This window comes from Amphiprion ocellaris, chromosome 16 (assembly GCF_022539595.1).
Source record: "Amphiprion ocellaris isolate individual 3 ecotype Okinawa chromosome 16, ASM2253959v1, whole genome shotgun sequence".
Lineage (NCBI taxonomy): Eukaryota > Metazoa > Chordata > Actinopteri > Pomacentridae > Amphiprion > Amphiprion ocellaris.
Genome location: NC_072781.1, coordinates 459,462 through 483,978, shown reverse-complemented (window position 1 = coordinate 483,978; position 24,517 = coordinate 459,462). Strand labels below are relative to the sequence as shown.

The 24,517-nt window shown below is 41.2% G+C and overlaps 1 protein-coding gene across 2 annotated transcripts in view; it reads left to right on the top strand.

Moving 5' to 3' along the window:
- Positions 1–24,517, top strand: part of wdpcp (WD repeat containing planar cell polarity effector) — a 123,632-nt gene that overhangs the window by 25,450 nt on the left and 73,665 nt on the right. Inside the window, exons 3-4 of one of the 2 annotated variants that reach the window (XM_055018570.1) lie at positions 15,144–15,226; positions 21,804–21,848. In XM_055018570.1, the coding sequence (XP_054874545.1) occupies positions 15,166–15,226; positions 21,804–21,848 (106 nt within the window). In that variant the 5' untranslated portion in view covers positions 15,144–15,165. The remainder of the gene's footprint in view (positions 1–15,143; positions 15,227–21,803; positions 21,849–24,517) is intronic. The other variant, XM_055018571.1, reaches the window with a different exon arrangement.

Genomic DNA, 24,517 nt, shown 5'->3' with positions numbered 1-24,517 from the left:
TTTATTTTTATGTAAAAGTGCTGCTTCTAGCTTTTAAGGTTCCGTACAGTTCCCGTTTTCAGCGAGTCTTCCCTGTTGTGTCCTGTCAGGTTTCAGCTCTAAATACTGCAGTGATGATTCATACCTCCGTGTTTGTATAACTCCAGGTTTTAGGGCTGTTTTGCTCTTAAAAAAAAAAAAAAAGAAAAAAAAACACAATGAACCGGTGTTGTTTCTGCCTCCTTGCTGCTGGCTGCATTCCAGACTGTAGACTTTTTCCTTTTGCTTTAAATGCATCCCGTAGCTGCACTCACAAAGTTTATTCTGTTTTACTGTTTTCTGTAGTTTGCATACAGCTAGAAGATACTGTTTTGTAATAATAATGTTCCTTTAACTTTGACTATTGTGTTAAATGAGTTGTTTGCTCTCGGCGACTCAGGCTTGTTTCTGCTCGTACAGGATACAGGAACATACTGCATCTGACATGTTATTAACTGGGACATGCTAAATCCTACTTATTATATGGGATGGTGCTAAGGATGTTAGAACAACGGGCCGTAGGAACGAAACTCCAGTGTACGTCAAGGACTTCCTGTATGTATAGACTAAAACCGCCACTCACTTCTTTAACCAGTAGTATTTCTCTCTGAGTCCATGCCAGCATTCGTCCTATTTACATAACTACTGGAACTGTCCTTTACACTATTAACATTTTTCAACACTATTAAGGCTGTTATTGGGTCTACAGTGTGATAGAAAGGACCATTATGATTATGACTCTGTTCCTCAGAGTTTACAGAGAGTCTCTGTCTTATCTGTTCTCTCAGCGATTACAGCCATAATGCACATTAGAGTCCGTTCAGTGCTTGGATTCTTTGTTTTGTCTCTCATTATATCATTCTTTCTTCAGAGGCTTGGGATTTTGTCCACCTTTGTGTGCTCTGATATGACACTGGGAGCTGGAGGACTTGTCCCTCAAGGATAGAGTGGAGATAAGAGCGTGTGTGAGTCCGTGTGCACGGCTTCATATGTATGTAAATGTGTGCATGTGTACATTTCCTCAGGTATCAAAAGATAAGTGAGTATGCACCATACTGTACACTCCTTCCATGCATACGTATGTGCTTGTGTGCGGTGCGAGTTCACGTATCAGAACTTTGAGAGATTGGAGTGTGCAGCGTAGGCCTGATCTGAGGTGTTTACTGAATACATGAGTGCATGTGTTCATGCAGTCTGTCACTAAGACTTGGCACCAACTCCACGGAAAATATGCACTCACAATTACACACTGTTACCCTACCTATCTCTCTCCCGGGATGTACCTTCTGGTCCGTCTTTGTATGTTCTTCATGTCTGCCAAGTTTCTATCCGAGAGCCAAAACAAGACCAGGCAGCAGCTGAGCGTCTGCCAGAGATAAAACTTGTGGAAAAAACTCAGAAAATTTGAAACACTGTCCTTTGAGAGAGACGTGGCTATAACGAGAGGAGGAAAAACTGCAGGAGAGAAAATCAGAAACTGAAATACTGTCCTTTGAGAGAGACAAGACAAAGAATGAGAAGAGGAGAAATTGCCCGAAAGAGAGAGTGAAAGCTTCCAGATGGGGTCAGAAAGCTTAATGCATTTCTAATAGGAGCTACCTGAGAAAAACATGGAGACAAGAAGGAGGGAGAAAAGATAAAAGGCAAAGGACAAGTAGGCAGAGGGATGATAAGTGAAGGAACATGAGGGGGAAAAGAGAGAAAAGGTAAAGTAAAGGAAAAACTGACAGACAGATTTACACAGAGCAGGTGAGGTGAGTGTGTGTGATGGTTAGTGCACGATGGTGTGTGTTTAGTGCAGGTCGGTGTGTGTTTAGTGCACGATGGTGTGTGTTTAGTGCACGTTGGTGTGTGTTTAGTGCACGTTGGTGTGTGTTTAGTGTAGGTCCGTGTGTGTGTGTGTGTGATGTTTAGTGTGTGTTTAGTGTAGGTCCGTGTGTGTGTGTGTGTGTGTGTGTGTGTGTGTGTGTGTGTGTGATGTTTAGTGTGTATTTAGTGTAGGTCCGTGTGTGTGTGTGTGTGTGTGTGTGTGTGAGATGTTTGGTGTGTGTTTAGTGTAGGTCTGTGTGTGTGTGTGTGTGTGTGATGTTTAGTGTGTGTTTAGTGTAGGTCTGTGTGTGTGTGTGATGTTTGGTGTGTGTTTAGTGTAGGTCTGTGTGTGTGTGTGTGTGTGTGTGTGATGTTTAGTGTGTGTTTAGTGTAGGTCCGTGTGTGTGTGATGTTTGGTGTGTGTTTAGTGTAGGTCTGTGTGTGTGTGTGTGTGATGTTTAGTGTGTGTTTAGTGTAGGTCCGTGTGTGTGTGATGTTTAGTGTGTGTTTAGTGTAGGTCCGTGTGTGTGTGATGTTTGGTGTGTGTTTAGTGTAGGTCTGTGTGTGTGTGTGTGTGTGTGATGTTTAGTGTGTGTTTAGTGTAGGTCTGTGTGTGTGTGTGTGTGATGTTTGGTGTGTGTTTAGTGTAGGTCTGTGTGTGTGTGTGTGTGATGTTTAGTGTGTGTTTAGTGTAGGTCCGTGTGTGTGTGATGTTTGGTGTGTGTTTAGTGTAGGTCTGTGTGTGTGTGTGTGTGTGTGTGTGATGTTTAGTGTGTGTTTAGTGTAGGTCTGTGTGTGTGTGTGATGTTTGGTGTGTGTTTAGTGTAGGTCTGTGTGTGTGTGTGTGTGTGTGTGATGTTTAGTGTGTGTTTAGTGTAGGTCCGTGTGTGTGTGATGTTTGGTGTGTGTTTAGTGTAGGTCCGTGTGTGTGTGTGTGTGTGTGTGTGATGTTTAGTGTGTGTTTAGTGTAGGTCTGTGTGTGTGTGTGTGATGTTTGGTGTGTGTTTAGTGTAGGTCTGTGTGTGTGTGTGTGTGTGATGTTTAGTGTGTGTTTAGTGTAGGTCTGTGTGTGTGTGTGTGTGTGTGATGTTTAGTGTAGGTCCGTGTGTGTGTGATGTTTGGTGTGTGTTTAGTGTAGGTCTGTGTGTGTGTGTGTGTGATGTTTAGTGTGTGTTTAGTGTAGGTCTGTGTGTGTGTGTGTGATGTTTGGTGTGTGTTTAGTGTAGGTCTGTGTGTGTGTGTGTGTGATGTTTAGTGTGTGTTTAGTGTAGGTCCGTGTGTGTGTGATGTTTGGTGTGTGTTTAGTGTAGGTCTGTGTGTGTGTGTGTGTGTGTGATGTTTAGTGTGTGTTTAGTGTAGGTCTGTGTGTGTGTGTGATGTTTGGTGTGTGTTTAGTGTAGGTCTGTGTGTGTGTGTGTGTGTGTGTGTGAGATGTTTAGTGTGTGTTTAGTGTAGGTCCATGTGTGTGTGATGTTTGGTGTGTGTTTAGTGTAGGTCCGTGTGTGTGTGTGTGTGTGTGTGTGTGTGTGTGTGATGTTTGGTGTGTTTAGAGCAGCTCAGTGTGTGTGTGATGTTCTGTGTATGTTTTGTCGGCTGTGATAGCCTCGTGTCAGTCACCCCATGGCAGCTCTTTAACCCTGTAATTTATCACATCAGTCTCCTTGCAGTGATGGACCATCAGCTGCTGACAGCACTGCCTCTGGCTGAGTGTGTGTGTGTGTGTGTGTGTGTGTGTGTGTGTGTGTGTGTGTGTGTGTGTGTGTGTGTGTGTGTGTGTGTGTGAGAGGAGGAGAGAGTGCACACCTGTGAGAGAGGATTCTTCAGATGTCAAACAAAATGTCTGTAGCCTGCCTTCGCTTCTTTTTTGGGCTTTTGTTGCAGTGAAGCTCCCCGTCCGAACCAATGGATGATGGGCAGGATAGTTTCATGTCCTGCATCTGTAGTGGAATAAACTGCATCTCTTACTGAGCTTCTATTAATAAGTTACCTCCATTAAAGAGTGACCTTTTCAAGAAGCCACTCATTTGTGCTAATTGCTGCCACCAGTCAGCGATGCTTAAAGCCTCAATAACTTCCTGCACTCAAGAACTGAAGTATTTCACATTTAAAGATGTCATAAAATCAAACCTTCGCCTCTGGTGGAAATGAACTTTAGGTCCTGTTATCACACTAGAACTTGTTTTATGGCTTTTATCCAGGTTGTTTTCTCCTGACGAGATCCTTGCTGGTGATCTATCTGTCCGTCCGTCAATAGCAACTTCTATATGCTGATTTTTTAAAATATATTTGATCAAATCATGAGCAAAATAAGATGATGCCATAGCTGAACATTGATGCCTTACAGCTGCAGTTCACCAACGACAGTCTCAACAACATAGATCCAGACCTCCTGAATTGGAAGATGCGTCTGATTGTTAGAACCAACTCTGAAGAATATTGTTGAGCAGAAATCTTTGAAAGGATCTTTGTGGGTGGAAAAGGGGGAGTTGGTAAAACGACAACGGCAGTTTGGCTTCCAGCTGGCTACTGTCCAGGACAACATGCTCACCATCTCCACAGATTCTGCCCAAAACATCTCTGATGCTTCTGATCAGAAGTTCTCAAAGGTGCCGACTAAGGTCGAGGGCTATGATGACCTCTTTGCAATGGAGATTGACCCAAGCTAGGGTGTTGTTCTTTGAAGAGAATATCCTCAGTATGAGTTAGAAGATGGTGCAGGAGGCCATGAGGGCTTCCCCTGGTGTTGGTGAAGCCATGAGCTGTTCAGAAGTCATGAGGTTAGTAAAAGGAATGAACTTCTCCGTGGTTGTTTTTGTTGTTGACTGGAGATGCTCTCAGGTTTATTAGTGGACTGCTGGATAACGGGCATGGAGGATAAATTTCTCTCTTTTTTATGTAACAAACCTCAACCTCTCTATCAGTATTTTGTACTTAAAGACTAACATTATGCATATCTTCATACCTAGATTTTCTATACGTAGAAACATCTGTACTATATCAACAGTACTGTATATTTGTTACAGATGTTCCCTATGTTTACCCCCTCAGCTGCTGTAATTAAAACTGCATCATATATTATAAAACAGAATCTGTCAGCTTGCAAAATAGGGCTTTCCTTGTCATTATTCTTCCTCAGAAGAGGTTTCTGGTTTGGACATACACGGCTGAATTTCTCATAGATTAGCTTTATAGTGTTTGAGAATTATAGATGAGCTGGTGTGTTCAAGCTGCAGATAGAGGTGATATCTTCATAGATTTACATTTTTCATGAAGCTGCAGTAAAGTTACATCTACCACTTTCTGAAAATGTCCAGAATCGGTATGTTATCATGGATTGAGTAGTTCTAATGATTGCACGTTCAGATCAGACTGTTCTGATACAGGAATAGACTCTACGTTTCCTCCAGCTTGTGTCTTGATTTGGTTGTTTGTCTTTAGTTAGTGTGAGAGGTCAAAAGAGTGATATGATGTGACTCTAGTTTTTGTGGAGTATTTTTAACATTGGTAGTGACTGTGTTAAGACTTGATTCTCTCCCTAGAGAAACGGCTCTTACGTTAACCTGCAGAATCACTCGTGCCCTTTTTGGACGCGATATAGAAGATCTCTGGCTTCATCAGTCTCTGAAAGTGACGGTATTCTGTTATTGAGATATAGGTCACTTTAAATGTTCCTCATTTACCCATACAGCAACAGTGACAGAGGGAGCTAAGTCTACACTAATAGCTGGTTTATTTATGATTTCCTGAACACTTATTATTCTGTCCATGTGTGATGATAATCTATGACCTTTAATAATAAAATAAAACACACAGACTAATCTACATAAAGTACAAATAGAACTAAAAACTTGCTCATAGAAATCCAGGGAACCCATGGATTTGTTGAGTTTTTATGTATATTTTTATGTTTTTGTGGGTCAGAAATTACCTCTAAATGTGTTTGGCTAATCTCTATAATAAATAATGCTGTAGGGTCTCAGTCTTACTATTTAATTAGTTATATTAGGTTCTGTTATTAATAAAAACGCAGGGTCTTAGCTCTATTATTATCTAAGTTTGATTAATCTACATAATCAACAACGTCGGGTGTCATCCTTAATATGTATAATCATAGGGTAAAGTTATAGTTTATGTCATTTTTGTAGTTTTGATCCCTGATATGTAAATTACTGAGGTACAATTACACTGTAAAAAGCACTATGGAGTCTAAATTCCAACATTTAAACTTGTGAGTTTAATTCAAACAGCAGTTATATTAGTTTTTACTGGTGCAGCTGTTGTTTTCTAAAATAACGGTGGTTTGACTGGAGTTTCCACTCTTTAGTCAGGTGGTGTTGGTATCTGTGTACCGTGTGGTGTAAAGATTAGGAGATATCAGTCATCCTCCATCAGGACCAGGATGTTAGAAACCAGTCAGATGCTCCTGGTTAGTAGCCGGACTCGGTTTGTCCTCATTTACAGTCAGTGGAGAACAAAAGCTGAGTGTTACTTCTGTTAGCTTAAATAAATGTCTGAGGAGTGAGATGTGATCGCTGTCCTCATATCTTAGAAAGGCTTTCATTGTTTCCCCGTTTGGAGAAAACCAGCCTCAGATAAATATTTACTCAAAGTTCTGACTTTTCCTGGTGTGCACACACACTCATCTGTCTCTCACAAACACACACACACTCATCTGTCTCTCACAAACACACACACACACTCATCTGTCTCTCACAAAGACACACACTCATCTGTCTCTCACAAAGACACACACACTCATCTGTCTCTCACAAACACACACACACTCATCTGTCTCACACAAAGACACACACACACTCATCTGTCTCTCACAGACACACACACACACTCATCTGTCTCTCACAAACACACACACACTCATCTGTCTCTCACAAACACACACACTCATCTGTCTCTCACAGACACACACACTCATCTGTCTCTCACAGACACACACACACTCATCTGTCTCTCACAAACACACACACACACTCATCTGTCTCTCACAGACACACACACACTCATCTGTCTCTCAGACACACACACACTCATCTGTCTCTCACAAACACACACTCATCTGTCTCTCACAAACACACACACACACTCATCTGTCTCTCACAAAGACACACTCATCTGTCTCTCACAAACACACACACACTCATCTGTCTCTCACAAAGACACACACACACTCATCTGTCTCTCACAAACACACACACACACTCATCTGTCTCTCACAAAGACACACACTCATCTGTCTCTCACAAAGACACACACACACTCATCTGTCTCTCACAAAGACACACACACACTCATCTGTCTCTCACAAACACACACACACTCATCTGTCTCTCACAAACACACACACACACTCATCTGTCTCTCACAAAGACACACACTCATCTGTCTCTCACAAAGACACACACACACTCATCTGTCTCTCACAAAGACACACACACACTCATCTGTCTCTCACAAACACACACACACTCATCTGTCTCTCACAAAGACACACACACACTCATCTGTCTCTCACAAACACACACACACACTCATCTGTCTCTCACAAAGACACACACTCATCTGTCTCTCACAAAGACACACACACACTCATCTGTCTCTCACAAAGACACACACACACTCATCTGTCTCTCACAAACACACACACACTCATCTGTCTCTCACAAACACACACACTCATCTGTCTCTCACAGACACACACACTCATCTGTCTCTCACAGACACACACACACTCATCTGTCTCTCACAAACACACACACACACTCATCTGTCTCTCACAGACACACACACACTCATCTGTCTCTCAGACACACACACACTCATCTGTCTCTCACAAACACACACTCATCTGTCTCTCACAAACACACACACACACTCATCTGTCTCTCACAAAGACACACACTCATCTGTCTCTCACAAAGACACACACACACTCATCTGTCTCTCACAAAGACACACACACACTCATCTGTCTCTCACAAACACACACACACACTCATCTGTCTCTCACAAAGACACACACTCATCTGTCTCTCACAAAGACACACACACACTCATCTGTCTCTCACAAAGACACACACTCATCTGTCTCTCACAAAGACACACACACACTCATCTGTCTCTCACAAAGACACACACACACTCATCTGTCTCTCACAAACACACACACACACTCATCTGTCTCTCACAAAGACACACACTCATCTGTCTCTCACAAAGACACACACACACTCATCTGTCTCTCACAAACACACTTTCTCTCTGCACTCACTTCCACCCAGAGGGGACAGATGAGCTGCAGAGAGCAGACAAGGTCGTGGTTCCTGTGGACTGTCTTTGAAAGAGGAGTCGTGTGTTTTCCCTCCTGTCCTTTGATGCTAAAGCAGTCTCTTTACCGGCGTAAAGACAGACGACAATAACCTAGACCCCTCCCCTGTCCTCTCTACACCCCCACAGCGCTCTGCAGGGGGACAGGTAACCCACAGCAACCCCAGCCAGGATCCACAATGAGTGTGGCAGATGTCCAGGACCTGAGCAGCGTGCCGGGTGTGTGTGTGTGTGTTTGTACTGTACCTACATGCATGTGTGTGTGCACGTGGAAATGTGTTGCAGTGAAAAATACGATGTCCATTTTAAAAACAAAAAGAAAATAGGGATTAAACATAGAGGAAGTGGATAATCATGGGAGTCGGGTGGAAAACTGAAGAGTCACATGGACCTGGAAAAGTCACAAAAATCATCATACATAAAATATAATACATAAAGTCATAGATAAAAATAAAAAAATATATATTCTGTCAGTGGAAGATGATTTAACTCAATATGCTTTACATTATTGTAGCAGAAGCCTTAGACTCTAAAGAATTTTCTAAAAATATAATTAAAAGAAGACAAACTTAATCACAAATACAAACACATGTACAGTTAATAAAGTTTCTACTTTAAATGTGGAGACAGAAAAAGTAGCTAAAAGTACGAACACTAATTTGGGATCCTGCACTGTAAAAAAAAACAAACAAACAAAAAAAATTTAAAAATCTTACAGCAAGGGCGCCAGAAAATATACCTTCATAAACAGTGGCAAATATCTGTAAAATAATTGCATTTTTAGCAGATTTAAATACAGTAAAACTTTCTATATCTGCAGATTTTTGAGGTGGACGTAATGTAGAGTTTTGGCTGATTTGTAATTTATCAAAACAGGAGAAATCTGTAGGATAATAGTTTTTAAAAAAAATAGTTTTTCTGTATTTAATATACATCATTTTTATTTTATGTAATGGCTAACATTTGTAATTAGCATGTAAACTCACACTTTTTCTGCAGTTTTGCTGGTTATTTTCTGTCATATTCCAAAAACAGGTAAAAGCTGTTTGTGAAATTTGTTAGAAAATAAAAACTGTTCATTTTTTTAATAGCATATTTAAGCTACAAACCAGTCAATGATCTGAGACGTGTGACTGCATGGGAGTCGGTGAATAGGAGTAAACTGTTGGGCTGTGTGTGTCGGAGTAAAGACAGAACTCTACAGTCTGATGATTTTTCTAGTGTAGAATAGGACATCTGCAGTGAACGGACTCATCTTCACTCACTGTTTACCTTCATAACGTTCTGTCTGTCTTTGGGATCGTCTCTAGATCCATCCATGGCCACAGGCCTCATGAACTCCCATCATTCCAACACACTTTCACCCATTAGCTGTCTCTTATTCTGTATCTCCATCAGCCTCCTTGTTTCTTCTGTTCTTCCATAAATTCCCTGAGACCCGATATCTCCTCAGAACAAGGTCTGGAGAACTTTAATGCTATCCAGACGGGCAATAACTGAATGAAGGCTGGCTGAAATGAGGTATTCCCTCCAAAAGGGCTGGCTTCCTCTCGAAAGCTGGTTAGGAGAGGATAAAAGAATCCTCTTATGTCAGTAAACTCGTTACACCGCTGCTGCCATGCCATGCTAGCCCCAGCATTTCCATGGCACCTGGCGTTATCTGAACGGGGTTTTGTTGGGACTTGTAGTTTTGGGGGGGTTGAGTGGCAAAATGAAATTTTTTTTCCCCCATACACCAAGAGGAGCAAGAGGGTAAAGATAAGAGAGAGTCGCTCTCAGCATTAACGAGAGAGAACAGGAGAGAGAGCTGGAAAAATGAACGGCTAACAGCAATACTGCTGCTCTGCTGCTCTGCTGCTCTGAACACAGATCCTAACATCCTGCAGGGAGTTGACTGCTCTCATAAACCTGTAAAGTGATCAGACTTCATCCCTGGAATGATGTCAGTCAGCAAATGTATGTAATCTAGGACACGCTAGGCTAATATTCACTCTCATTCTAACTTTAGATCATATGTAGGGGCATGAAGAAGATCTGTCAACCTACACTGGAAAAAATGACCCCTCTAAACACCTCGCCTTGGGGCTGCTCTGGGGTTCAGGCATATGGGTTCTGTGAAGCGTCTTGAGACAATTGACTGTAATTGGCACTATATAAATAAAATTGAATTGAATTAAAAGCAAGGAAAAAAAACTTATTTCAAGGAACTTTTACCTTGAAATAGTGAAAAATCTGCCAATAGAACAAGTGAAAAATGGCTTGGTAAGATTTCTAGAAATAAGATACGATATTTAGAATATTGAGATCTTAAAATTTGCTGAGAAAACTTATTTGAAACTCTATTTTACCAGGATTGTCAAGTTTAGGTGTCTTAAAATAAGTGAGATATGCTAATAATAGCAGTTTTTCACTCAAAAATAGATTTTTGCTTTCATGTAACCTCCTAATTTGAGATGTACTAAACTTATTGAGTTTTCTTGTAAAATACAACTCAAAACAAGATAATTTCAAGATTGTTTGACTTAACAAGATATTTAAGATGCATTTTCTTAACCCTCCCGTTGTCCTCATTTACAGGCACCAAAAAATATTGTTTCCTTGTCTGAAAAAAAATCCAAAAATCAGCAAAAAAATTCCCCAAATTTCTGAAAATTTGCAAAAACCTTCAAGAAGAAAATTCCAATAATTCCTTAAAAATTTTCCTTAGAAGTTTTGTTTTTTTAAAAATTCCCCAAATTTGGCAAGAAAATTATTGTAAATATTTTCAAAAAATGAGTAAAAATCTTCCCAAAAAAAGCTAAAAATATCTAAAGTGATTCCATATATATCAGTAAAACTTCTAATATTCACCAGATGTTCTCTGTAGAACCCAGGCTCTGGAACAAACTCCACCATCACTGACCTGGGTCTGTTTAAATCAAAGCTCAAAAGCGTTCTGTTTAAAATGGTTTTTAATACCTAGCATGGCATGGTGATATTTTATTTGGGCTTTATGTCCTAGATTTTAGATGTATATTTTAGTGTTTCATTGCTGTTATTGTTATTGTTTTTACTGCTGTCTCTGTTTTAAATTACTGTAGTGTTTTTAAGTTATTCTCTTGTTTTCACTGTGAAACACTTTGGTCACCCTTTGGGCTGTTGTAAAGGACTATAGAAATAAACTCAATTGACTGACTGATTACAGCACAAAGACGTGAGGCTCTGCGTAGATCTGCTGTGTGTTTATTAGATGGTAGGAGGAATGTAGATCTGCTGTGTGTTTATTAGATGGTAGGAGGAATGTAGATCTGCTGTGTTTAGTAGATGGTAGGAGGAATGTAGATCTGCTGTGTGTTCAGTAGATGGTAGGAGGAATGTAGATCTGCTGTGTTTAGTAGATGATAGGAGGAATGTAGATCTGCTGTGTGTTTAGTAGATGGTAGGAGGAACGTAGATCTGCTGTGTGTTTAGTAGATGGTAGGAGGAATGTAGATCTGCTGTGTTTAGTAGATGGTAGGAGGAATGTAGATCTGCTGTGTGTTCAGTAGATGATAGGAGGAACGTAGATCTGCTGTGTGTTTAGTAGATGATAGGAGGAATGTAGATCTGCTGTGTTTATTAGATGGTAGGAGGAACGTAGATCTGCTGTGTTTAGTAGATGATAGGAGGAACGTAGATCTGCTGTGTGTTTAGTAGATGATAGGAGGAACGTAGATCTGCTGTGTGTTTAGTAGATGATAGGAGGAATGTAGATCTGCTGTGTTTAGTAGATGGTAGGAGGAACGTAGATCTGCTGTGTGTTTAGTAGATGATAGGAGGAACGTAGATCTGCTGTGTGTTTATTAGATGGTAGGAGGAATGTAGATCTGCTGTGTGTTTATTAGATGGTAGGAGGAACGTAGATCTGCTATGTGTTTAGTAGATGGTAGGAGGAATGTAGATCTGCTGTGTTTAGTAGATGATAGGAGAAACGTAGATCTGCTGTGTTTAGTAGATGATAGGAGGAACATAGATCTGCTGTGTTTAGTAGATGATAGGAGGAACGTAGATCTGCTGTGTGTTCAGTAGATGGTAGGAGGAACGTAGATCTGCTGTGTGTTTAGTAGATGGTAGGAGGAACGTAGATCTGCTGTGTGTTTAGTAGATGGTAGGAGGAACGTAGATCTGCTGTGTGTTTAGTAGATGGTAGGAGGAACGTAGATCTGCTGTGTGTTTAGTAGATGGTAGGAGGAACGTAGATCTGCTGTGTTTAGTAGATGATAGGAGGAACGTAGATCTGCTATGTGTTTAGTAGATGGTAGGAGGAATGTAGATCTGCTGTGTTTAGTAGATGATAGGAGGAACGTAGATCTGCTGTGTGTTTAGTAGATGGTAGGAGGAACGTAGATCTGCTGTGTTTAGTAGATGATAGGAGGAACGTAGATATGCTGTGTTTAGTAGATGGTAGGAGGAATGTAGATCTGCTGTGTTTATTAGATGGTAGGAGGAACGTAGATCTGCTGTGTGTTCAGTAGATGGTAGGAGGAATGTAGATCTGCTGTGTGTTCAGTAGATGGTAGGAGGAATGTAGATCTGCTGTGTGTTTAGTAGATGATAGGAGGAATGTAGATCTGCTGTGTTTAGTAGATGGTAGGAGGAACGTAGATCTGCTGTGTGTTTAGTAGATGATAGGAGGAACGTAGATCTGCTGTGTGTTCAGTAGATGGTAGGAGGAACGTAGATCTGCTGTGTGTTCAGTAGATGGTAGGAGGAATGTAGATCTGCTGTGTTTTTATTAGATGGTAGGAGGAACGTAGATCTGCTGTGTGTTTAGTAGATGATAGGAGGAACGTAGATCTGCTGTGTTTAGTAGATGGTAGGAGGAATGTAGATCTGCTGTGTTTAGTAGATGATAGGAGGAACGTAGATCTGCTGTGTGTTTAGTAGATGATAGGAGGAACGTAGATCTGCTGTGTGTTTAGTAGATGATAGGAGGAACGTAGATCTGCTGTGTTTAGTAGATGGTAGGAGGAATGTAGATCTGCTGTGTTTATTAGATGGTAGGAGGAACGTAGATCTGCTGTGTGTTTAGTAGATGGTAGGAGGAACGTAGATCTGCTGTGTTTAGTAGATGGTAGGAGGAATGTAGATCTGCTGTGTGTTCAGTAGATGGTAGGAGGAACGTAGATCTGCTGTGTTTAGTAGATGATAGGAGGAACGTAGATCTGCTGTGTGTTTAGTAGATGGTAGGAGGAACGTAGATCTGCTGTGTTTAGTAGATGATAGGAGGAACGTAGATATGCTGTGTTTAGTAGATGGTAGGAGGAATGTAGATCTGCTGTGTTTATTAGATGGTAGGAGGAACGTAGATCTGCTGTGTGTTCAGTAGATGGTAGGAGGAATGTAGATCTGCTGTGTGTTCAGTAGATGGTAGGAGGAATGTAGATCTGCTGTGTGTTTAGTAGATGATAGGAGGAATGTAGATCTGCTGTGTTTAGTAGATGGTAGGAGGAACGTAGATCTGCTGTGTGTTTAGTAGATGATAGGAGGAACGTAGATCTGCTGTGTGTTCAGTAGATGGTAGGAGGAACGTAGATCTGCTGTGTGTTCAGTAGATGGTAGGAGGAATGTAGATCTGCTGTGTTTTTATTAGATGGTAGGAGGAACGTAGATCTGCTGTGTGTTTAGTAGATGATAGGAGGAACGTAGATCTGCTGTGTTTAGTAGATGGTAGGAGGAATGTAGATCTGCTGTGTTTAGTAGATGATAGGAGGAACGTAGATCTGCTGTGTGTTTAGTAGATGATAGGAGGAACGTAGATCTGCTGTGTGTTTAGTAGATGATAGGAGGAACGTAGATCTGCTGTGTTTAGTAGATGGTAGGAGGAATGTAGATCTGCTGTGTTTATTAGATGGTAGGAGGAACGTAGATCTGCTGTGTGTTTAGTAGATGATAGGAGGAACGTAGATCTGCTGTGTGTTTAGTAGATGGTAGGAGGAACGTAGATCTGCTGTGTGTTCAGTAGATGGTAGGAGGAACGTAGATCTGCTGTGTGTTCAGTAGATGGTAGGAGGAATGTAGATCTGCTGTGTTTAGTAGATGGTAGGAGGAACGTAGATCTGCTGTGTTTAGTAGATGGTAGGAGGAATGTAGATCTGCTGTGTGGTCAGTAGATGGTAGGAGGAACGTAGATCTGCTGTGTGTTTATTAGATGGTAGGAGGGACATAGATCTGTTCTACGTAGAGCTGCTGTGTGTTTATTAGCTTTTAGGAGGAATGCCGTCTGCTTTGTCTGAGCTGTCAGCTGTAAAGCGTCCGTCACTGAGAACCTGTGATGGTTGGATGAAGGTGAAGCCTGACCGACTGTGACCTCGTCTCAGTGTCGGTCTGAGGTCGTCTGTCTGTCTGTCTGTCTCCATCTCTACTAGTAATTCAGGTACAACAGGTAGGAGAAGCAGCACTGCAAAACAACATTATGTTTCAGGACATTTGTCATATTTTCTTTAAATAACCCCCTCAACTAATAATAGTAATAAAACCATTCCTCTTCCTGTGTCCTGCTACCAGTAATACCAGTCATACAGCTACAGAAATAACACCTGCTGCAGTGGAAAGATTTATATTTCTGCAAATTGATATTGATGTGGTTGCAAAATAATCATAAAACTTTTTTCTTATAAATATTGATCCAGTTTGTTTGAAACAATATTTTTTGGTGCCCGTAAATGAGGACAACAGAAGGGATAATTAAGGTTCTATAAATAAAATAAGTGTGTTCTGATCCGTGCTATTCTTGGAAAAACTGCACATTTTTCCAGTTTCTGTGTCTGGTCAGGTCGTAAAAGGCAGGTTATCATACAGGTTTGTGAGCACGTGCGCCTACATGCATGTCTGCCTTGACCCTATGACACAGATAGGTCCGTCTACTGTGGTCTCATCTAGATATTCCTCTGTGGTGGTGTTCGGTCTGCCCCGTGTCTCTCTCCGCCTTTCATTTGTCCTTTCTCTCTCTGCAGACTCGGGTTTCGCTGCTGTCAGATGGCGTTCTGCCTGGCTGAGCTGCACTTGTGGTCCACCAAGACCTCTCTCCAAGTTAAAGGTAGCACTTATCACCATGTTCCATCAGAAGCTCTCCCCTCGTCTCTTTCTGTCATCACTCACTTTGTTTTCACACCTTCACCCCACCTCACCTTCTATCTGCTCCAGAGATCTGACTCGCTCACTTCTCACCTCCTATGTTTTCACTTTCTTTTTCTCTCTGTGTTTATTTGTTGCATTGGACCCATTTTTAACATGTGAAGCTGTTTTATACGGTGGCCGAGGGGTGCAAACGCAGCACAAAAACTGAACGCCCTGCAAAAGACAAAAACACCCACAAAAAATAAATGCTACAAGATAGAAAACACATAGAAAAGAGATATGCTGCAGGAGACATAACACCTACCAAAATGAAACCCACTTCACAAGAGAAACGGAATGCAAACAGAAACGCACTACAAAACAGAAACACACAAAAGATAAATGCTTCAAGAGACAAAACACCTGCAAAAAAAAAAAAGAATATTAATATTTATTCATTGTTTTTTGGGTTGTGAATTTAAAAAAAACATTATGGGGCCTCTCTATTTCTCTTGACATTTTTTGCTAACACCTAAAAACAAAAGTAGTAGAACAACAAAGAAATGTTCCTATACTTAAGCACATTTAGCAAGTTTAGAAAAATCATTAAATATTTGTTTTAATGTTTTCAGTTTTCTGGGACCATGGTATAGGCGGATTAAACAAGTTGGAGCCACTAAGGAGCTGTAGGGCCCTCTGTGGAGTAACACCATTCCATGGAGTGACACCTCTCTGCTGCACCTTGTAGTGTTCCCAGTCCACAGCTTGTCCTGGTGTTCCTGATCCGCAGTTTGTCCTGGTGTTCCCAGTCCACAGCTTGTCCTGGTGCTCCTGATCCGCAGCTTGTCCTGGTGTTCCTGATCCGCAGCTTGTCCTGGTGTTCCTGATCCGCAGCTTGTCCTGGTGTTCCCAGTCCACAGCTTGTCCTGGTGTTCCTGATCCGCAGCTTGTCCTGGTGTTCCTGATCCACAGCTTGTCCTGGTGTTCCTGATCCACAGCTTGTCCTGGTGTTCCTGATCCACAGCTTGTCCTGGTGTTCCCAGTCCACAGCTTGTCCTGGTGTTCCTGATCCGCAGCTTGTCCTGGTGTTCCTGATCCGCAGCTTGTCCTGGTGTTCCTGATCCGCAGCTTGTCCTGGTGTTCCTGATCCGCAGCTTGTCCTGGTGTTCCTGATCCGCAGCTTGTCCTGGTGTTCCTGATCCACAGCTTGTCCTGGTGTTCCTGATCCACAGCTTGTCCTGGTGTTCCTGATCCGCAGCTTGTCCTGGTGTTCCTGATCCGCAGCTTACCGTGGTTTTCCCACTCCAACTTGTGGCTTAGAGTGGTCTAATACACGGCTCGAAGTTGTTTAAATCTTACTGAAATTGAAGAGACAACTTGAAAAGGTATACTTTTCTCTTTCCTAAGTTTTTACATGTGGCCCTCAGATGCTGCTGTGAAAATACTTGTGTAGGTTTTGCTGATTTACACAGCTGATTTTAGTGGGCTTGGGGTTGTGAGAAGTGAATTTGTAGTGTTAACGTTACTGTAACAAACATTAATTTCTGGGACACACCAGGTATTTAATAAGGTACCTGGACGACTCACACATGGGACATGACAGCCTAGAAGAGAAGCATTGATAATTGTGGACTGCTTCAAATACACATAAAGTGATTAAATTAAATGAATGTAAACTAAAATGAATGCAACACACACCTGGTGTGTCCCATAATGTTAGTTACAGTACTCACAGTCTCAACCCCACTAAAATCAGCTATGTAAATCAACTATACCTACACAAGTATTTTCACAGCAACATCTGAGAGACACGTAAAAACGTAGGAAAGAGAAAAGTACACCTTTTCAGGTAGTCTCTCCCTCCAACTTCAACTTTCTTATTCACTCGTTGTCTGTTTCTGGTGTTGAAACTCAGCTCTGCCATCTAGTGACCTGGAGCACTTCCGTTGTGGAATCCCCTCCATTGTGTTATCCTATTTGTGGCGCGTTTCTTTGCAGTGCATTTCTGTTGTGAAGTGGGTTTCATTTTGGTAGGTGTTATGTCTCCTGCAGCATTTCTCTTTTGTAGGTGTTTTCTACCTTGCAGCATTTATTTTTTGTGGGTGTTTTTGTCTCTTGCAGGGCGTTCCGTTTTTGTGCTGCGTTTGCACCCCTCGGCTACCGTAGTTTTAAAAGTAGTTATTTAGCAGGAACTTGAGCTATTCAAGAAACAAATGAGGTGATTTTACTACTACAAGTAGTGCTGGGCGATGTGACGATACATATCGTAAGAACTGTTTAACTGATTGTGATTGTTTTGCATGTATTGGACTACTGGATCGATCTACTGAAGGGTTTAAAACTATGTTGAAGTCACCACCGATAATAGTTGTTGAGTTAGCAGATAAGTCTGCTAAGTGAGAGAAAACAGTGTGAAAGAAGGCTGGATCGTCATTATTCGGAGCATAGAGGTTTACAATAGAATATAATTTATTAAAGATTGTTGCCTGGATAATAATATATCTGCCCTCTGAGTCCGTTACTGTACTGTTTAAAGTGAATGGTACTCTCTTATGGACTAGAATGGAGACCCCTCTTTGTCTGCTGTTATAACAAGATGAAAAGATAATACTATAATTCGAGTCTGATAAACATTTTTCTTCCGACTGTAGTAAATGTGTTTCTTGGAGGAGCAAAATATCTGCTTTTAATTTAGAGACATAGTCCATGATTTTAACTCTTTTTGTTTGTGAGCGTATGCCATGAACATTCCAGGCTACGATATTAAACTTGAACATACAGAGAGAAGATGTTCTGTCACTGAGTATGTAGTAATGTAATATAACATCTGTGTGTGTCCTTGTGAGCTGTCTGTTGCTGTCTGTGAGCTGTGAGTGTTGGAGAGGGATGTATACAGCAGGTCAGGATCTATATATACATTATATAATAGCACATCATTGCCTGAAAAACTATCAACAAACACATTATAAAACATACAAGCACAATAAACATGGGGGTACATAGAGTGTGAGTGAGAGTGTAGGGGGTGAGTGTGTGAGAGGGGGAGAGAGCTAAAGGGAGACATATAGAGAGGGAGAGAGAGAAAAGTAGAAGGAGGAGGGGGTTCTCCAGTGGGGAGTGTAGGTTAGGAGAGTGAGACATTTACACCTGTGACATTTATTTATTTTTTTTTAAAATAACATTTTCTAACATAAATGACTAAGTGATATATTAAACGTTTAAGCCAGTTTTTTTTTTTTTTTTTAGAAGAGCCAGGGGGTAATGGAGGGTTCCCGAAATAGCTGCCCATCTATGTATAGTTTGTCCACAACCAGTGCAGTCCGTTTACCTTTCTGTCTGTGTTCTTTCATGATGGGATATAATACTTTGCGCCTCTCGTTGATTTCCCTGGGAAACTGGTCGTTCATCCCGAACGACGTGCCTTTCAGCTCCCGTCCTTTGCTTCTTACGAGCACTTTCTGCTGGAAGTGCTCGAACTTTGCAATGATAGGATGGTGTCGGTTTCCTCCTCGGGGTCCGAGCCGGTGGACGTGGTGGAAAGTGATGTTTTTAACGGTTTCCGCAGGGATTTTAAGCGCCGACACCATGAAGTTTTTAACAAGGGTCTCTGGGTTATCCGGTGTGGACTCAGGGATACCAGAAAAGATCAGGTTGTCCCGCATGCTCCTCGACTGGATGTCCAGGACGGTCTCCCTCAGGGTTTTGTTTTCTCTTTTAAGTGTACTCACCTCTGAAGTGACCACTGTCAGCGTGGACCGGAGTTCGGTGTTGTCCCTCTGCAGATCCTCTATCTGCTGGTGGGTGAACTCCAGGCTTGCTTTCAGGTCTTTTATCTCCTGGTGAAGCAAACTAAGGATATCGAGCTTCTTATTAATAGACTCGAGAACACTTACCTGGATATCCGTGACCTCCAAGTCTTGTGTGTCCGTCGAGGAGTCTGCCTTCTTCCTCTTGTTCGGGTTTGCGGAGTTGGCGTCTTCCATCGTGCACCGGACGAAGTAGTCGTCAATAAAGTTCTCAAGGTCCTCCACTGTGAGCACTACCGTTTCCGATCTTGAGCAGGCTATTTAGTTAGGTTGTTGGTTTTTTTTTTGGTTTTTTTTTTTAATATAAATACGTCGAGACAACGGCGATTTGTTTACTTCTCATCTAGCAGCTGTGAGCCGCCATGTTGAATTTTCGTCACTCTCACTGAATCTCGCGATCTCACTCCTGTTCAAACACACGTACTCCCTCCTATTTTTAAGTTAACTGAACGTCTTTGTTGTTTTGTTGTGAAAACAGCCATTTCCTATTTTTAAGTTAACTGAACATCTTTGTTGTTTTGTTGTGAAAACAGCAATTTGAAGACGTCATTTTAGGTTCTGACAAACACGTATCAACATTTTTCACCTAAATTTGAATATTTTCAGGTAGTTTTGCTCCTCTGTGATGATAAACTGGATATCTTTGTTGTTTTGTTGTCCAGACTAGATGAAGGATGTCATTTTGGGCTTTTTGATTGACATTTTTTGGCGTTTTGATACCAAACAGCTAACCAGTTCCTCCAGCTGAATGATTAGTGAATTAAACCCCCACCAGTTGAAGCTCTATCCTGTTTGCACTGAGAGACATTAACTAACATTAACATTAACTAGAACTTCTTCTTTGGACCAACTGTGGTCTAAGTTTGACTTTCCTGCTACTTTCTGTTTGTCTTCCTGTTCACCACCTATCAGTCCATCTCCTCTGTCAGACAGAAATGCTCTGTTTCTCCATGTTCTTGTTTTCTCCTCCCTTCCATTCTGTCTTGTCTTTCACAGTCTGCTGAGCTTTAGACGAAGATAGTGTCTCTGGGAGGCTGTGTGTGTGTGTTTATATACGTGTGTGTGTGTGTGTGTGTGTGTGTGTGTGTGTGTGTGTGTGTGTGTGTGTGTGTGTGTGTGTGTGTGTGTGTGTGTGTACAGAAAGGTAGAGAGGGTGTATATCCTGGGTGACATATCCTTATTTGTTTGTTTGGTCCTGCTGTGTGTGTCTTCTGCTATCTCAAACCAGCGTGTATGGATCCATCTGAGGGAAGAGACCTGGTCGCTGAGGTGTGACGCTTGCTATCACCGCCTTCCTTACATCACATACGTCCGCCTCACAAACAAAAATATAGATTCATAAAAGCAGCATCTGCAGAATAACGCTGTGAAATGTTGCCTATGTAATCACATTCGTATCGCTGCTCATCAGGAGACGAGCTGAACAGAGAGTTTATTCATTAACCCTCCCGTTGTCCTCATTTACAGGCACCAAAAAATGTTGTTTCCTTGTCTGAAAAAAATCCAAAAATTCAGCAAAAAATTCCCCCAAATTTCTGAAAATTTGCAAAACCTTCAGGAAGAAAACTCCAATAATTCCTTAAAAAGTTCCCTTAAAAAAATCCCCCAAATTTGGCAAGAAAATTCTTGTAAATATTTTCAAAAAATGAGTAAAAATCTTCCCCAAAAAATCCTAAAAATATCTAAAGTGATTCCATATATATCAGTAAAACTTCTAATATTTCTTAAGAGAATTCACATAAAAATCAACCAAAATCCAGCGAAATTCACTGGAAGTTCACACTCTCCCTCCCTCTCTGAGTCGGTAAATGCTGGCGGTATCCAGGCTTTATTTTATCGGCTTTCATGATAGGCAAAAACAACGATAACAATATTACATTTTTTGCCAATGTCAGACATCCCTAGTTTCACTGTTTGTATTAGAAAAGAAAAAGTGACTCCACACCATTATTTATGGGTTTACAATTACAGAATGAGTTAGATATTTGTTACTTACTGAAAATACTGATGAACAAACACAAGTAGTTTGTGCAGCAGAGAGTGCATCCGTATCCTCCTGTAGTGTATGTGGTGTGTGAGTTTGTGTGTGTGTGTGTGTGTGTGTGTGTGTGTGTGTGTGTGTGTGTGTGTGTGTGTGTGTGTGTGTGTGTGTGTGTGTGTGTGTGTGTGTGTGTGTGTGTGTGTGTGTGTGTGTGTGTGTGTGTGTCTGTCTGCCATCAGCTCTCCTGTTGTATTAGTGTGACCTGGCCTCAGGAGCAGCAGCAGAGGCAGCAGCAGCGATAAAGAAACGATGTGTTGGGAGAATCCGACTGGCTGCTTCTGGTTCTGGGCCTGCAGGAATAACACTCACAAAAAGAGTCTCAGCTCAGCAGTTTATATGTGTGTGTGTGTGTGTGTGCTTGTTGCATGCTGTGTGTGTGTGTGTGTCGTATGTTTTGTGTAGCCGTCCGCTGACTCCATGCATCTCCATTTAAATGTCTATATGTTGTTATATGTGTGTGGATCAGAGCTAGTCCCTCAGGTGGGCTGGGTTCCTCTCTCCTGCCTTTATTAATACCCCTCCATCTGCTCGGACCCCCCCAGCCCTCCCTCCCAGGGTCTTATCTGAGCTGTGGAGCTGGCAGACGGGACAGGCCACTGGCTGATAGTGATTGTTTATCCCACGGTGCGAAATTGCTGATCTGTCTTGTGCTTTTCCCTGACAGCTAGATGTTCATCTCTCTCCCTCTTTCTGCCTCTCCTGCCCCACAGATACAGATATTGGCACCTATCAGTACTACGATAAAGGAGAGCCAGGTAAATAGTGTTTATATTGGATGTCTGTTTGTGTTTAAGATAAGTTGCATTTGTCTTGTTTTCTGACTGAATGTGATTTCCTTATATATGAAGAAGGGCTTTCTGCTGCCGTCTTCCACCCGTTAACCACACAGAGGCTATTAGTATGTCGGATTTACACCCTAAAACCTTCTACACACATGCACGTAGCACACATGCAGCGGGTTATTAGGCCTCTGTGCTTCTATCTGTGCTGCTGCCTGTGTTCCTGTTGACCCGGGGTCCTCCACACAGCGATAGGGAAACTAAACTGTTGACTTTCTCCTGGATCACATAGCAGGAGGCCCCACACAGTCCAGCCTCATGTTGCCTCAGGCCACCAGGCTTCCCTTACATCAGGAGGACCTCAGATCGCTCCCCAGCGTCCACCAGCCTCAGGACGCCTTCCTTATAAAGTTATTATTATCCTCACTTCTTATTTCTGTGTTTAGAATGAAGGGAAGCATCTTTGAAGCATTTTTCAAACTGACGTTTTATGGCCTGAGTTGGTTAAACTTAGTGTCTTCACCTGTTTGACAAACTTTGAGAATCTGACCCTGTGAGAATCAACGTTCCACATTTAGACTCAGATTAAAGCAGCGTTTTACAGCTGTCAGAGCTATTTAATGAGTACTTTACTGCTCCAGACTGTTCAGTAGGGCTGCACGATATTGGGGGAAAACTTAAATTGTGATAAGTTGCTTTTCTGCAACAGGAATTTTCTCCAGATGACATGAATAACTGTCCTTGTAGTGTTTTTGTGCTGATTTAAATAGTTACCTGGTATGATAGCAGCAGATGCAGTATGTCAATGACAGAGTACTAATTTTTAGTCAACAGCATCGTCTTTGGAAATGAAATATTGCCGTTCAACTGACACTGCGTTTCTTTTTACAACCAAATCTTCCATTTCAGTGTTTCAGTGTTCCTGTTCCTGATCATTCTGCTGCATATGGACCCTGCATGACAACTAACTTCATTTAGTGAATAAATTTTAAACTAAAAACCAAGTGTACTCAAGAATCCTTAACCTCTGAAGACCTGAGCTTTGGCTGCATTTTAGATTTATTCCAGTTATCTGGGATACGGAGCAACCAATAAATGCAATAATTAGATAATATCTGAAAACTGATTATGGGGTTTATGATATTTATATTACATTAGTATTGAATTTATAGTGTTTTTATTATTATTAATACTACTACTACTACTACTAATAATAATAGGAATTATACATTTTATTTGTATAGCACTTTTCAAAATACTCAGAGACACTTTACATAATTACATATAAAATCAGCAAACATTAAAACAGAGGAGCATCATAAAACATCAGAAAAGTTAATATTATTATTGTTATTCTAATTAATATTAGTATTATTATTAACAATATGCTCTTTTTTATTTTAAATTATGTGGACTTCAGGTCCTAGGAGGTTAAATCAGAGTAACTGATGTTTTATGAGACAAACTTCTTGTGTAGTTTTAGACACGTATTGGAAATGAGAAGTTTTCTTTTTGTATGAAGCAGCAAAAACAAACTAGCAGAATGTTTGAGTTACTTTACATTTCAGTTGTTGAATTTATCACGATGTGAATCCTGAAACCAGATATTGTGCATCTGTCCTGTTCAGCATTAAAAACACAACATATGATTAATATTTAACTAATATTTGTGAACTTTCATGTGTATCACACTTATTTAAACTTTTTTTGTGCTAACAGGCCGTCTTACATTTTCTTACGTATTTATAAAAGTACAGCAGAGAGTTTAAAATTCTTTGGGACACATCAGTTCTTCATCCATCACAACAGATTCTACATATATTACTGGATTTTTCTTTTAGTCAACTTTTGTTCAAGCCTGTGTGAGTTTTTTGTGCGGCTACTACAAACCAACCAAACATAACGTGAGCATTTTATCACCCTGTAAAGATAATATTACAGATATATGAACACATATTTTCTTTTTAATTAATTTCTAAGCTATAGAACATCAGCATTCATGAGGAGGGTTCAGGTCCAGCATCGACTCCTTAGAGCTACATTTGGTCTCCAGTAAGTCCTGAGGGAAATATGTCTGAGTTTCACTAAATGCTCCACTAGTTCTGGTGCCGGAGACGATGAGAGAATCTGGGGACCAGAGCTGGGAGATAATTCACTCTGATCAACTTCATTTTTTGATCCATTATTAACTTCGAACATTGATGGAGCAGCTTTAAGTTGTTTTGTATGTTTGAGAGAATCTTTTCTAACCGATAATATTGTTATCTGATCACTTCTCTGTGGTTTACAGTCTCCATCTTCATGTCTTTCCCTTTCTTCTGTATGTTTCTGCCTCTCTTTCATGGATTTTCTCCTCTTTTGTCTTCATTTTCTCTCCCACCATGTATATTTTGTGTACTGTTAAGTCTCTCCTCTCTCATCACGGGCTTCTCTCCCTTCTCTCTCATCTGAGAAGCGGCCTTCTCTTTCATTCCAATCTTCAGTGGAGAGACGATGCTCTTGCTCCAAATCCTTTCATTCAGAGGATTACTAAAGTGTGTCTTGATATCAGAGTGGAGGGAGGAGAGGAGGAGGAGGAGGAGGAAGGGGGAGATGGAGCAGAATCACTCCAGAAGTATCACAACATTTTCACACGGCGGGTCAGG